The sequence below is a fragment of the Ctenopharyngodon idella genome, chromosome 9 (assembly GCF_019924925.1).
Source record: "Ctenopharyngodon idella isolate HZGC_01 chromosome 9, HZGC01, whole genome shotgun sequence".
NCBI classification, from domain to species: Eukaryota; Metazoa; Chordata; class Actinopteri; order Cypriniformes; family Xenocyprididae; genus Ctenopharyngodon; species Ctenopharyngodon idella.
Window position 1 is genome coordinate 23,609,489 of NC_067228.1, and position 13,841 is coordinate 23,623,329.

Genomic DNA, 13,841 nt, shown 5'->3' on the forward strand with positions numbered 1-13,841 from the left:
TGCAGTAGGAGGTCTAAGTGGATTTTTCGAGCCCAGTTAGATGTGTCTCGTTCTGGTTATTTTTAGGCTATTTTTTTCAAATCCCACACACACGATGCTTCATATCTTGTATGTTAGCACCTCGTTGCATTTGTCGCAGAACGCACTAGGAATGTGTTTTCCAATGCTGTCGCAAACAATCAGAAACCATTGACAACATTTAACTCTGCGCCCGTAAATGGTTTATTCTTTGTTGCACAATAGACAAATAACATTCTTTACCTTAAAGGTGCAATGTGTAATGTTTGGAAGGATCTATTGAAAGAAATGCAATATAGTACACATAACTATGTTTTCAGTGGTGTATAAAGACCTTACATAATGAACCGTTATGTTTTTATTACTTTAGAATGAGCCATTTCTATCTACATATACCACGGGTCCCCCCTCCATGTCAAGTCGTCATTTTGTGCCAACAAGTTTCTACAGCAGCCCTAAATGGACAAACACTCTACAGAGGGCGTTTCATGTTGTTCTTCTTGTAAATCGTTCATGTTTTTAGAGGCAGCTTGCATCGTCACTATGTTGAATACGCACAAAGAACAAGTAGTAGTAGTCGTCTGGTTTATTAGGAGCAGAGAACGTTCTTTGCTAGAAGAAAGAAGAAACCTCATTGCTTGACTGCCAGATGGTCACCATAGCTTCTCTATTTTGCTTCGAAAAGGAGGGGTGAGCTGCCGTTGGTTGCAGTTTGCAACCTCACCGCTAGATGCCGCTAAAATTTACACACTGCACCTTTAAAAAAATTTAAATTAATTTGAGTACCTTTTCTTATATATTTAGACAAATTATATTTTGTTGGAGTCCCACAAGTCATTTCTTTCTTTCTCCCAAAGAACCATCGGACCCATCTAACCTCTAGTTAGTTTATTTAGAATTGTCTTTCGCTGATGTCTACAATCCTGTTAAAACAGTTTAGGTAAAAAAAAAAAGGCAATTTTTAGGCATTTACATCAAACTTTTTCTGTTCAGATTGCAGTTGCGTTTGGGTGTCATAGTAAGAACGCAAATTTATGTAGGTTTACTCTGTATGAGACTTCAGCTGTAAATGTTTTTCCCATTCTTTGTTTTTAGGTCTTCTCGTTTCAACACCTGACCGAACAACCCATCGCACAAGAAAACGCACATCAAATACGATATAATAATTCAAACTGAGACGGATTAAGAAAAATCTGATTTTAATCATTTCAAAGCACCTAAAAAAAACAACATCGATTTTTGATGCCTGTCTGAAGTCCCAAGAGACAAAGAGTGCATCTCAGTCTAATAAATATTTCACATTCATGGAGTGTTATGTAATTTCATGCAACACACTTCATTTAGTGCAGTACTTGGCGGAAGATCTATTCATTTGCCAGCTCATGCTTTAGGAGTCCAAAGCTGATGTTCCAGTGAGTTTAATGAGTTCAATCTGGCCTGTAGTGAAAGGGATGAGATGCTGAACTGATGACAGCTGCTCTATAAAAGTAAATCTCCTCTCATGCCTGTACTGTGAGAAAGCGATCACTCCCTATGAGTGTACTGGCACGCTGACCTACCTCATGCTTCCTGCTGCGCTCCAAACACATTAACGCAGCAGGAATGTGTGGCCATCATGTGAAAGTGTGAAGGTGGTTTTTTGAATGCTGGGTTGTGGTTCTCATGGATTTGACATGATACTGGAGAGGATGTGAGTGCGTGTGTAGGAGAGGATGAGAGAGATAAGACAATTTACTTGTCCTCCCTTTCAATCACCTCATTACTCTGCCAGCACAGCTTGTCAGCAGTACTTCCTCCATGTAAATGACAAACCACAGCTTCCAACTCTAAACACTCTCAGCCAATCGATTATTTCAGCTCTCTCAAGAGCAGAAGCACACAGGAGGTTGCATAAACCATGTTTTCTGCACTACTATTCTGGTACTTTGTCACTGTTAAAACATCTCCGCAAAAGAAATAAAAAATTTCAAAAGTTCAAAAGTTTGGGGTCAGTACAATTTCTAAAAGAAATTAAAGTGTTAGTTCACCCAAAAATGAAAATTATGTAATTAATCACATGTTGTTCCACACCCGTAAAGGCGGGCATACACGGTGCAATTTTTGCTGTCATACAAGCTCGCAGGCAATTTTTTTTCAATCGCGTGGAAATTGTTGATGCTCCTATGGTCGCGGCTCGTATAGTGCGCGATGAATTACGAGCCAATCGGAGTACCTTACGAGCACCTCCCGACCTCCCGATCATTTTTAAACATATCGAAAAAGTTCGGGAGCTATTGGTTTTAATTCATGACGTGTGCGGTTGAATGAGACGATTTGTCGATCTATCTGAAGTTGACCAATCAGGAACTAAGGAAAACCACAGAAGAAGAAAGATGAAGATGCACCATGGCGAATTTGCACCATTGAAAAGGAAGATACAGTGGGTACGGAAAGTATTCAGACCCCCTTAAATTTTTCACTCTTTGTTATATTGCAGCCATTTGCTAAAATCATTTAAGTTCATTTTTTTTCCTCATTAATGTACACACAGCACCCCATATTGACAGAAAAACACAGAATTGTTGACATTTTTGCAGATTTATTAAAAAAGAAAAACTGAAATATCACATGGTCCTAAGTATTCAGACCCTTTGCTCAGTATTTAGTAGAAGCACCCTTTTGATCTAATACAGCCATGAGTCTTTTTGGGAAAGATGCAACAAGTTTTTCACACCTGGATTTGGGGATCCTCTGCCATTCCGCCTTGCAGATCCTCTCCAGTTCTGTCAGGTTGGATGGTAAACGTTGGTGGACAGCCATTTTTAGGTCTGTCCAGAGATGCTCTATTGGGTTTAAGTCAGGGCTCTGGCTGGGCCATTCAAGAACAATCACGGAGTTGTTGTGAAGCCACTCCTTCGTTATTTTAGCTGTGTGCTTAGGGTCATTGTCTTGTTGGAAGGTAAACCTTCGGCCCAGTCTGAGGTCCTGAGCACTCTGGAGAAGGTTTTCGTCCAGGATATCCCTGTACTTGGCCGCATTCATCTTTTCCTCGATTGCAACCAGTCGTCCTGTCCCTGCAGCTGAAAAACACCCCCACAGCATGATGCTGCCACCACCATGCTTCACTGTTGGGACTGTATTGGACAGGTGATGAGCAGTGCCTGATTTTCTCCACATGTACCGCTTAGAATTAAGGCCAAAAAGTTCTATCTTGGTCTCATCAGACCAGAGAATCTTATTTCTCACCATCTTGGAGTCCTCCATGCGGGCTTTCATGTGTCTTGCACTGAGGAGAGGCTTCCGTCGGGCCACTCTGCCATAAAGCCCCGACTGGTGGAGGGCTGCAGTGATGGTTGACTTTCTACAACTTTCTCCCATCTCCCGACTGCATCTCTGGAGCTCAGCCACAGTGATCTTTGGGTTCTTCTTTACCTCTCTCACCAAGGCTCTTCTCCCCCGATAGCTCAGTTTGGCCGGACGGCCAGCTCTAGGAAGGGTTCTGGTCGTCCCAAACGTCTTCCATTTAAGGATTATGGAGGCCACTGTGCTCTTAGGAACCTTAAGTGCAGCAGAAATTTTTTTGTAACCTTGGCCAGATCTGTGCCTTGCCACAATTCTGTCTCTGAGCTCTTCAGGCAGTTCCTTTGACCTCATGATTCTCATTTGCTCTGACATGCACTGTGAGCTGTAAGGTCTTATATAGACAGGTGTGTGGCTTTCCTAATCAAGTCCAATCAGTATAATCAAACACAGCTGGACTCAAATGAAGGTGTAGAACCATCTCAAGGATGATCAGAAGAAATGGACAGCACCTGAGTTAAATATATGAGTGTCACAGCAAAGGGTCTGAATACTTAGGACCATGTGATATTTCAGTTTTTCTTTTCTGCAAAAATGTCAACAATTCTGTGTTTTTCTGTCAATATGGGGTGCTGTGTGTACATTAATGAGGAAAAAAAATCAACTTAAATGATTTTAGCAAATGGCTGCAATATAACAAAGAGTGAAAAATTTAAGGGGGTCTGAATACTTTCCGTACCCACTGTATACTAGCTGAACTCTGGCAGGAACAGCGAGCGCTGTATGTGTCAAGCAGTGTGTACCATGACAGGGTTATAAATATCCGAGATGATATTTTACAGCGGATCGCCCAAGAGCTACAGTTATCAGGTGAAAAAATAAATTATGCTTGATCCGACTCAACTCATGAGCCGCTCTTGCTCACGACATGAAATTTCTCTGCACTGTACTATATGTGTTGGTAGCCATTAAAGAAAACGTATTTAGCTTCATATTTATGTTTAAATAGGCCTATGTTATTTTTTAATTTAATCTATTTGATTATGAAAAGTGAACAGCACGAGTAAGATAGAATACATCATAAGATGCGCAATATATCGGGAAACATGGAATGAGTCAGACACGATTTAGACCACTTCATAAAGTTTTGTTTTGTAGAAAGCCTTTCTTTAAAGAGAATTTCATTTTGTAAAAATTGTATCTTAATTTTAATCAATGTTTCATCAACCAATTGCCTGGATTTAATAAATAAGAAGCAAATAAAGCAGACAATATAATCATGACATGGAGGCGCTGGCACGATCACTTGCACACGAACTGGAGCTGCTTGCCTCACAGACGTGAAAATATATCTATAGAAAGCTTGAAATGCCTACTTTTAAATGAAAATTCAAAACGAAAAGAAATAGGCTACTCTCTGATTATGTAATCCGACTGAAATGTGCATTTTCTCTCTAAGCGCGTCCACATGCGGAGATGATGAGAGTCAGCAATGTCAATATCTTTGCAGCCGACACTGATTCAGAAAACATTAGTTTATTAATAAACAATTAAAATGTCTCCTTGCTGTTTTTGTCACATTCATAATCATTACTTTTGACGGTTCTTTATGGCAAGCTTTATGCGTGCGCTTGAGTGCTATGTAAACGCTCATTATTATGGTTTATTCTCTCCAGTATTTAAGAAATTAATATAAATGTGATTAGTCAACTAATGGCTTGAACAACACACACACATACACACACACACACACACACACACACACACACACACAGAGAGACAGAGAGAGCATCGTACATTAGGTCTATTATCAGTTTAAAATTATATTTGTGTATGGCTAACCTGTACTATTTCTTTACAACAAAACGCTTTGCAGGTCTGTCATCTCTAGTCACACACCAATCATCATCACGCCGTTGTAACGGGGGAAACAGTAATTCGTTTGATTACTTGTTACTGAAAAAAAATCGTTATTAACGCCGTTTATTTATAACGCCGTTATTCCCATCACTGGATGTTACATATTGTTAGCTGTAGCTATTGCTAGCTATAGTGTGTAACTAGGCTTTTTAATTCTCTCTCTCTCTCTCTGTCTTTCTCTCACACACAGACAGACAGACGGAACTTTGTGAGATTGCTTCGGAAAGTCAGCAGGTCGTAAAATCGTGTCGTATATCACTGCGTCTGTACGATTTTCAGATAAACTCACTCGTGACGTGTGCGTGGACATACAATTTTCCGGCCATCAGAATTCGCACCGTGTACGCCTGCCTTAAGACCTTCGTTCATCTTCAGAACACAAATTCATATATTTTTGTTTAAATCTGAGAGGAATATGGCTCGTCCATAGACAGCAATATAATCACCACTTTCAAGGTCCAGAAAGTTACTAAAGACATCGTTACAACTGTCGATATGACTGCAGTGATTCAACCTTAATTTTATGAAGAGACAAGAATACTTTTTGTGTGCAAAAACAAAACAAAAATAACGACTTTATTCAACAATCTCTTCTCTTCCCTGTCATTATCCATACGCAGGTGACGCAGTAAGTACAGTGAAGGCTTCCGTGTTTACATCCGAATGCCGGCTCAGTATTGGCCAAAGCTGATCATGAGAACAGCACGATGCATGTGTGTGTGATGCTGACGCAGGAGCCAATAATGAGTTGGCGTTCTGACGTAGAACCTGGAAGCGCTGAACGTAAACAACGTATGAGAATGACACAGAAAAGAAGATATTGTTGAATAAAGTCGTTATTTTAGTTTTTTGCGCACAAAAATTATTCTTGTCACTTGAAAGAGATTTCTTTCAAAAACATTAAAAGATTTATATCGATCCCAAACTTTTAAACTGTAGTGCACATGTAAGTACATCAAATAAATATATAGATTTAGTTACAGTAAATTATTATGTTATAGCCAATTTCTAATACATGTGCGGCATTAAAATTCTGTTCTTTAAACTCAAAATAAAAGGCCAAAATCAATTTATTTCAAATGCTAAAAATCAGATTTAGGCCCATGAAAACTGATAAAACTGATATTAAAGATTACATTTAACGGTGTTATTAAATGATCAGTGTTTGTAAAAATTAAATATAAGTGAGTGTTAGGTGAATGTTAGCAAAGATCACCTAAATATATGTGAAAAAAAAAAAAAAAAAATTCAATTAAAAGAACCCTCTAATATTGGATGATCAGATCGGATTACCAGGCTGCATGTAAACAGTGCATAAAGAGTGCATTTCATTATAAACAACTTTTTTTTTTTTTTTTTTTTATGTAAATATTTGCTAAATATATAGGTGCGTCCCAATTCACGTACTTATGCACTATTCTATGACATTTTTAAGTACAAATTGTGCGAGGAGTGTGTTCACACAGAAAAAGTGCACTTTAAATACCCGGATGATGCACTAAATTAACGGAAAAAACGAAGTGTAGAATGTTGGACACTTTATGTACTCAACTGCTGCAGCTTTAATTACGTTTCTGAGGAGGAGGGGGGGGGGACCAGACTCCGATGTTTAATGACAAAATAAGCTTATAAAATAAATACACTACATGGATGAGTACATAGTGCATAAGTACATAGTGTATAGTGCGTCATTTGGGATGCAACTTATGATTGGGAGCCAAGTCATGCTACATAGGCCTGCGAGTAAAGATAACAACCTTCTGTCCTGGATCAGACCAGCAGTCCAAAAGTGAATCTAGCAGTTGTGAGCAGAGACCAGCGCTGTGCAAGAGGCCACCGTCTCCCTCAGGACACTGGAGTAAAAGCAGCTTACAGCTCCATATTCATTATTTAAGTCTCTCTCACTATGATTAATTCACAGGGGGCAGGTTTACTTGGAAATAAGAGCGAACAGTAAATCATATTCTCAGAACCTTGTCATGTGTAGTGGAGGTTATATGATCTATGGTTGCATCTTACATCACTGGTGTCACTGCATTGTAGTTAACATTGAGACAGCTTGTATGGTCTGGTATAACATCACCTCAATCAGGCTCCTGTTACACACTGTTCTGCATTGTACAATCACTAAGCATTTGTATTCCCATGGCTATTCAGAAAGGTAAACTGAACAGCCAGGTTTGCGTAAGCAATGGAAATGCTTGAGAGCAGAGCACTAAAAATCTCACAGAAATAGATATAAAAGTCTCACTCTGTGCTTTAAAAAGACATTAGTAACAACATTATCAATGCTAGCACTGCACTACGATCAACAGTTTGAGATTAAATTGTGACTAGAATAACTAAAGGACAATCTCTTGTCAAGCTGACTGTCTGAAGCAAGCTTGGTAGGAAATTAATTTTTCACATTTTAATGCAAGTTCTTTGTCTTCTCTTCTAACACCAGCCCTGTCACTATTTAAACCTTACATTAGAGGTCAGTAGAGATGCAGGTGGGGGTCAAGGAAGATTTCTGGTATAATTTTAAAACTTTTTTATAGCTGCAGTCTAGACCTTTATATAAAATATGCAGCTTCTCTTGTGCATGAAATATTAAGTGAAATGTAGGCAACAATGCGAGCTGGACGCACTGGTGTACTCAGAGTTATTCACACCAGTCTGGTTTGCTATAAAGGTTAATGAATACACAGAAGGGCAGATTCATATGGATCGCTCGAATTATATCGATTACTTTTATGATGTCTTTATGAAAATGTTGATTACATAGATTTTCAATCAATGGATGGACAAAAATGATGAGAGAATATTAATATTATCTTCATTTGTGTTTCGAAGATGAACGCAAGTCTTATGGGTTTGGAATGACATTAGAGTGAGTAAATAATGACAATTTTCATTTTTAGATGAACTAACCCTTTAACCTTAAATCTAACCATTCTCTAAAATCTTACAGATCCTGTTATGGTAATTGTACAAATCTTTCTATCCACCTTATTGTGCAACGCAGAAGTAAGCTATTTTCTGTGAATGTGCGAGACTTCCAATTCATTAGCCGCTATAAGTAAACGACTAGAAGAATGGTGCAGTGTGTTTATGTTTAAAACAATACATAATATGGTAAGAAATACGAGTTTACAATATTAAGCAGCATAACAAGCTGTTTTACACAGCTAAAAATAACTGGAAGTAGATGATACCGGATGCCAGACACATTCAATTTACAAATGGCCACACCTGCTCTTACGTGACAAATAAGGTGGATAGAAGCTTTTTCACCTGACCATAAAAATGTCTTTGTTGTCATGTTTTCTGACCTTTGAGATGTCCTGACCATCGACGAGGATGCAGCCTCCTTGCACGTCATAAAAACGGAAAAGCAAGCGGATGATGGTGCTTTTTCCTGATCCGGACGGACCAACCTGTTAAATAAGATATTAGCAGAGGTGAACATCTTGCACCTTTACACACTTTCTTTATTCTGTAAACGTTTTAGTACACTATATTCACAAATGTAGAATTCATGTAACATTTTACCAGTGCAACTGTTTGGCCAGGCATCACTGTGAATGAGACTTCACTAAGAATCTCTTTTCTGTCAGGAAATAAAAAATTCAGATTTAAAAGAGGTTAGATGTTAAAAGTACTGCTCTTCAGTACCAAGCTGATACTACAAGTTCTTACCAAACATCTGCCTTCATCGATATTAGCATGACTCACCCAGCAGTGTAACTAAAGCACACGTTTTGGAAATCAACCCTTCCTTCTGTGAACGACAGGTCTCCGGCATTCACATCATCCTTTACCTACAGCAGAGAGGAATCTGGAAGTTAGAAAGGGCAATCTGGGTATGTATTACAGGAGACACGTAGACAAGCAGGGCACTGGGTTGGCAGTGAATTAAGCAAACCTGAAGAATGCATTAAAATTGAATCCATGGCAAAAATGTTGAGGCCTCTTTCTGGTCAAGTTCAAGAATTCGTTTGCAAATTCACTGCGACAGCTTTAGAGAATAAATAAAAAGAAATGGGAAGATCAAATAAGGTTTTAGTACGATTATTTGCATATGAATGGAATCTAAAGGGACTGGGAGTGTCGAGGAATGGCCGGCTGTTGGTTGTGTGACTTTGGGGAGAGGGTTCACAAAGGACGGGGGTAACTTGAGTCAGTGCAGGAGGTCATGACAATAAATCAACACTCACTGGCCCACAAGACCAACGCTGGGACATACAGAGGGGCCGCACTGTGGCTTTTAGGAATTGATTAGATGGGTACTTCTTCTGTACAAACTAGTTGACTAGTAAAAGTACTATTTGGAAGTGATTTACCTTTGACTTGAGTACAAAATGACTCAAAACGTCCATCCTTAGTGACTACTCACCTCTTTTTCCTCTGTTAGTAGATCAAACATGCTCTCCATATCAACAAATGCACTTTGGATCATTCTGTGAAAACACAACAGTGCAATGGAACAAGTCAATGTAAAACCAAACTAAAAAGTTTGGTAACTGCCTGAATTATAAATATATAAGCAAGAAAATAAATTAAATTCTAGGGTGTGTTGACATGGTCCAGACCAAAAATGAAAATGATACATTTAGTCCTGGTTTGCTTAGCATTCACACTGTCATTTTTAAGACCGAACCTAATGATACAAAAAAAAAAAAAAAAAAAAGGAAGAAGATTTTGCGATGTAACTAAACGAACATCCAAAACAATGCTGTGTGCTGGGCTACATGCGCTCATTGTATGTGCGTACATATAATGCTATTTCACCAGCTAAGAACTCACAAAGAGCTTAAAAAATGTGTAAAGGAGTCAAAACAGCATCAAGAATTCCTCCATTACACACAAACGAAGATTTGCTGCAGGGAGACGGCATTTCCGACATCTGTACGGAACTGTAATGGCAACATTATTCCTATGATTTTAAGAAACAGGTATCCTTGAGCATTCGGTCCTTTCTGGGTCACATCTTGTGACACGTGTAATGTTTTTGGTTCGTTTAGATGTCTTTGGTCCATGTTGCGTTCATATTTCAATCAAACCGCATTAGGGTTTGTTTGGAAGCAGACCGAGACCCACCTTTTCAGGCGTCTCAGTCCGCTTGTTAGGTTCGGATGGCAGCATTCACACACATTCAAATGAACCGCACCAGAGTTCGTTTTAATCTAACCAAACCTACCAAGTTTGAACACATCCTAAGATTCAAAGGGCCGGATTCACAAAATATTTATGGGAATAAAATTGGTCTTACTTAATAATAAAGTTAAGAATATTTTGTATTACCAAAACATTTTTTAAGATTATTTTAAAGACAAGAAGAATTTTAATTCCTGAAAAGAATGTTCTTAAAAATCATCAAAAATAATCTCTTAAAGTTATGATAACCTCCAACTTATGTAAAATCCCCAAAGATAATGTTTGATGAATTTGTTTTAAAAATTAAGCATTACAACATAACTCGAGCTACATACACAGTATATAATACATATTACTAGAGATGTACATGAAACTAATGACTAAAAACCTTAAAGATTGGTCATGTATGTGAGATGTAACTTTTTGCTGAATTGGAAATTCAGTAACAACTCTACAAAAACGATTCAAATCGTTTTTTTTTTTTTTTTTTTTTTTTATTTTATCTAATAATAACAACAATTTTTGGCAGCATTCAGCAGATATGTGCTCATACACAGGACGCATTCACTCACACACACAGAGATACAAGTGTTTTAGACTGAGTCTTCAGCAAGAACTAATCAACACCAAAGCCTGTAATTTTCTTCTTAAGAAAAAAGCTGTTCATTAGAAAACATTTGAGAGTCGAGACCTTATTTTTTTTTTTCCAAGAACTGCACTTAGGAACATTCTTAAGAACTTCTCAGAATTTATATTAAGAAATTTCTTTAAGAAGATTTTCATGAATCTGGCACCAGATCCTCCTTTTCTAATCTCACCTATAATATGTACCAAACCAGTTGAGTGGAGTGTAGAGCTGGATAATGTAGGTTCCAAAGAGGACATAGTCACCAACCTATGAAAACAACAACAGAGCATGAACAACAAAAATTATGCTCAAGATCAAGAAGAACTAGATTTCTTAATTTTATGAGTGGTGATTACTGTACTTGAAACTTATCCACTGTAACATAGTATGCACAAAGCAGCGATCCGGCCAACAGCCCCAATCCAATAATCAGGTTCTGGGTTTGATTCAGGAGGGCCAGGGAAGCATTGGTCTTCCATTCACATGCCTGAGCAGAAAGAGAATAAAACTCAAGGTCTCTCCAGTCAACTGCTTATGAAGTCTACGTTTAAGTGATTGCATTACCTGATATTTCAGGATAGCATCCTCAAAGCGCCTGACTTCGAAACCCTCTGAATTATAGTACTTCACCTGAATGGTGAAAGACATTTTGTAAAATTGCAAGGTTAACGCCGTTAACAACACTCCATGGCCAACCTAGAGCAACTTTGTTATGGCATTTGTTCACTTACAGTTTCAAAGTTGAGAAGTGAGTCCACTGCTTTTGACTTGGCATTGTTGTCCTGTGTGTTCATTTCCCGCCTGTACTTGGTTCTCCATTCAGTGATAATGATGGTGAGAGCTGAAAACAAATGTCAAATTGAACTAGACATCAAAATGTGCCTGTTGACTGTCAGCTCTTAAATATTTCAATTAAATGCTTTTCTTTTGAGCTTTTCTAGTCATCTAAGATTCCTGCGGGGAAAAATAAAATAAAATTTTCCAAAATATAAGCAGCACAACTGCTTTCAACATTAATAATAAAATGTAGAATTACTTAATTGAAGATTAATGTAACACTAAAGACAGGAGTATTTGCTGCTGAAAATTTAGCTTTGCCATCACAAGAATAAATTACATTTTAAGAAATATTAAAATAGAACACATATTTCTGTTTTTTTTCTGTATTATAAAATAAATGCAGCCTAACTGAACAGAAGAGACTTAAAGCATTAAAGAAATCTTACTGACCCCACACTTTCAAATACAAAATTTGTGATTAATCACATTAACAACAAAAATATCCTGACTTTATTTTAATCTAATGACATCCATAATATGAACATAAATGTACTGCTTACAGCACAACTACTGCACTTACTGAGATAGAGGAACATGCAAATGAAGACAATGAGGCCAAACCAGGCACTGAAGTACGTCACAAAATAGATGATGGCAATGACGATGTCAGCAATAGTGGGTACAATGCTGAACACAATATAGCTGTAACACAAATCAATTAAGAACATTTAAAGATAAAATAAAAAATTTCCACCATTTTAATGCACAGCATGTCTAACTAACAAAGTTCTTTAAAAGAGCAATAGGGTGAAAATGAAAGGAAATCATCAGACCTTAACAAGTTGTTTACTGAGGAGGTCCCACGGTCAATGCTGCGCAGGACATCTCCGGTGCGGCGGCCCAGGTGCCAGCGCAGAGAGAGGCCATGCAGGTGACCGAAAAGACGGACCTGCACCACACGGCTGGTGTACTGCTGGACACGAGTCCACAGGAAGCTGCGTAAGTTACTGACAAACCCTGACGTCCCTGAGCAGAGATGACAGTTAATGGTTTGTACAGAGTTGTACTGTTTAAAACCAGCTTCATATGCCTCTACCTTACAATATCAATATGAATGTCAACCCTCACCTACCCCTCCGCCCTGCAAGAACTTAAGGAGGACGTAAACACAGACCGTGATGGCCAGGGGTCTCCAGCTCTCCATTGCTGACAGCTGGTTCACTGGAATATTATAAATGTAGAAACACAGAGAAGATGTGAGTGCATTTACACTTGTGCTGGGCTCAACTGGTAAATGTTCGTTTTGAGTCAGGATCAGCTAAAAAAAAAAAAAAAAAAAAAAAGAAACTTTTCATACACTACCATTCAAAAATTTGGGGTCTTCAAGATTTTAAAATATTTTTGAAACAAGTCTTTTACTTTCACCAAAGCTGCATTTATTTGATCAAAAATATAGCAAAAACAGTAATATTGTGAAATATGTTATAATTTAAAATAACTTTTCTACTTTAATATATTTTGAAATGTAATTTATTCCTATGATGGCAAAGCTGAATTTTCAGCATCATTACTCCAGTCTTCAGTGTCACATGATCCTTCAGGAATATGCTGATTTGCTGCTCAAGAAACATTTCTTATTATTTTCAGTATTGTTTGTAGAAACCTTGATACATTTTTTTCAGGATTCTTTGATGAACAAAGTTCAAAAGAACAGCATTTGAAATAGAAATATATACAAATGTTATATACAATGTAACGTGTCCACTGTCACTTTTGATTGACTTAAAGGGTTAGTTCACCCAAAAATGAAAATTCTGTCATTAATTACTCACACTCACGTCATTCTACACCTGTAAGACACACGTGTCGTGCTGCTCACGTGATCAGCTTTGGCCAATACTGAGCCGGCATTCGGACATAAACACGGAAGCCTTCACTGTGCTTACTGCAGCAACTACGTAAGGATAACGACAGGGAAGAGAAGAAATTGTTGAATAAAGTTATTTTTGTTTTGTTTTTGTGCACAAAAAGTATTCTAGTCGCTTCATAAAATTATGGTTGAACCACTGCAGTCACG

The 13,841-nt window shown here is 38.0% G+C and overlaps 1 protein-coding gene across 1 annotated transcript in view; it reads right to left on the reverse strand.

Moving 5' to 3' along the window:
* abcb6b (ATP-binding cassette, sub-family B (MDR/TAP), member 6b) overlaps positions 1 to 13,841 on the reverse strand; it is a 38,714-nt gene that overhangs the window by 20,973 nt on the left and 3,900 nt on the right. Inside the window, exons 3-13 of the mRNA XM_051904775.1 lie at positions 12,893 to 12,985; positions 12,598 to 12,790; positions 12,345 to 12,466; positions 11,716 to 11,825; positions 11,549 to 11,614; positions 11,346 to 11,471; positions 11,175 to 11,251; positions 9,596 to 9,659; positions 8,935 to 9,020; positions 8,752 to 8,809; positions 8,532 to 8,636 (exon numbers count right to left, since the gene is read on the reverse strand). Coding sequence (XP_051760735.1) covers positions 8,532 to 8,636; positions 8,752 to 8,809; positions 8,935 to 9,020; positions 9,596 to 9,659; positions 11,175 to 11,251; positions 11,346 to 11,471; positions 11,549 to 11,614; positions 11,716 to 11,825; positions 12,345 to 12,466; positions 12,598 to 12,790; positions 12,893 to 12,985 — 1,100 coding nt within the window. The remainder of the gene's footprint in view (positions 1 to 8,531; positions 8,637 to 8,751; positions 8,810 to 8,934; positions 9,021 to 9,595; positions 9,660 to 11,174; positions 11,252 to 11,345; positions 11,472 to 11,548; positions 11,615 to 11,715; positions 11,826 to 12,344; positions 12,467 to 12,597; positions 12,791 to 12,892; positions 12,986 to 13,841) is intronic.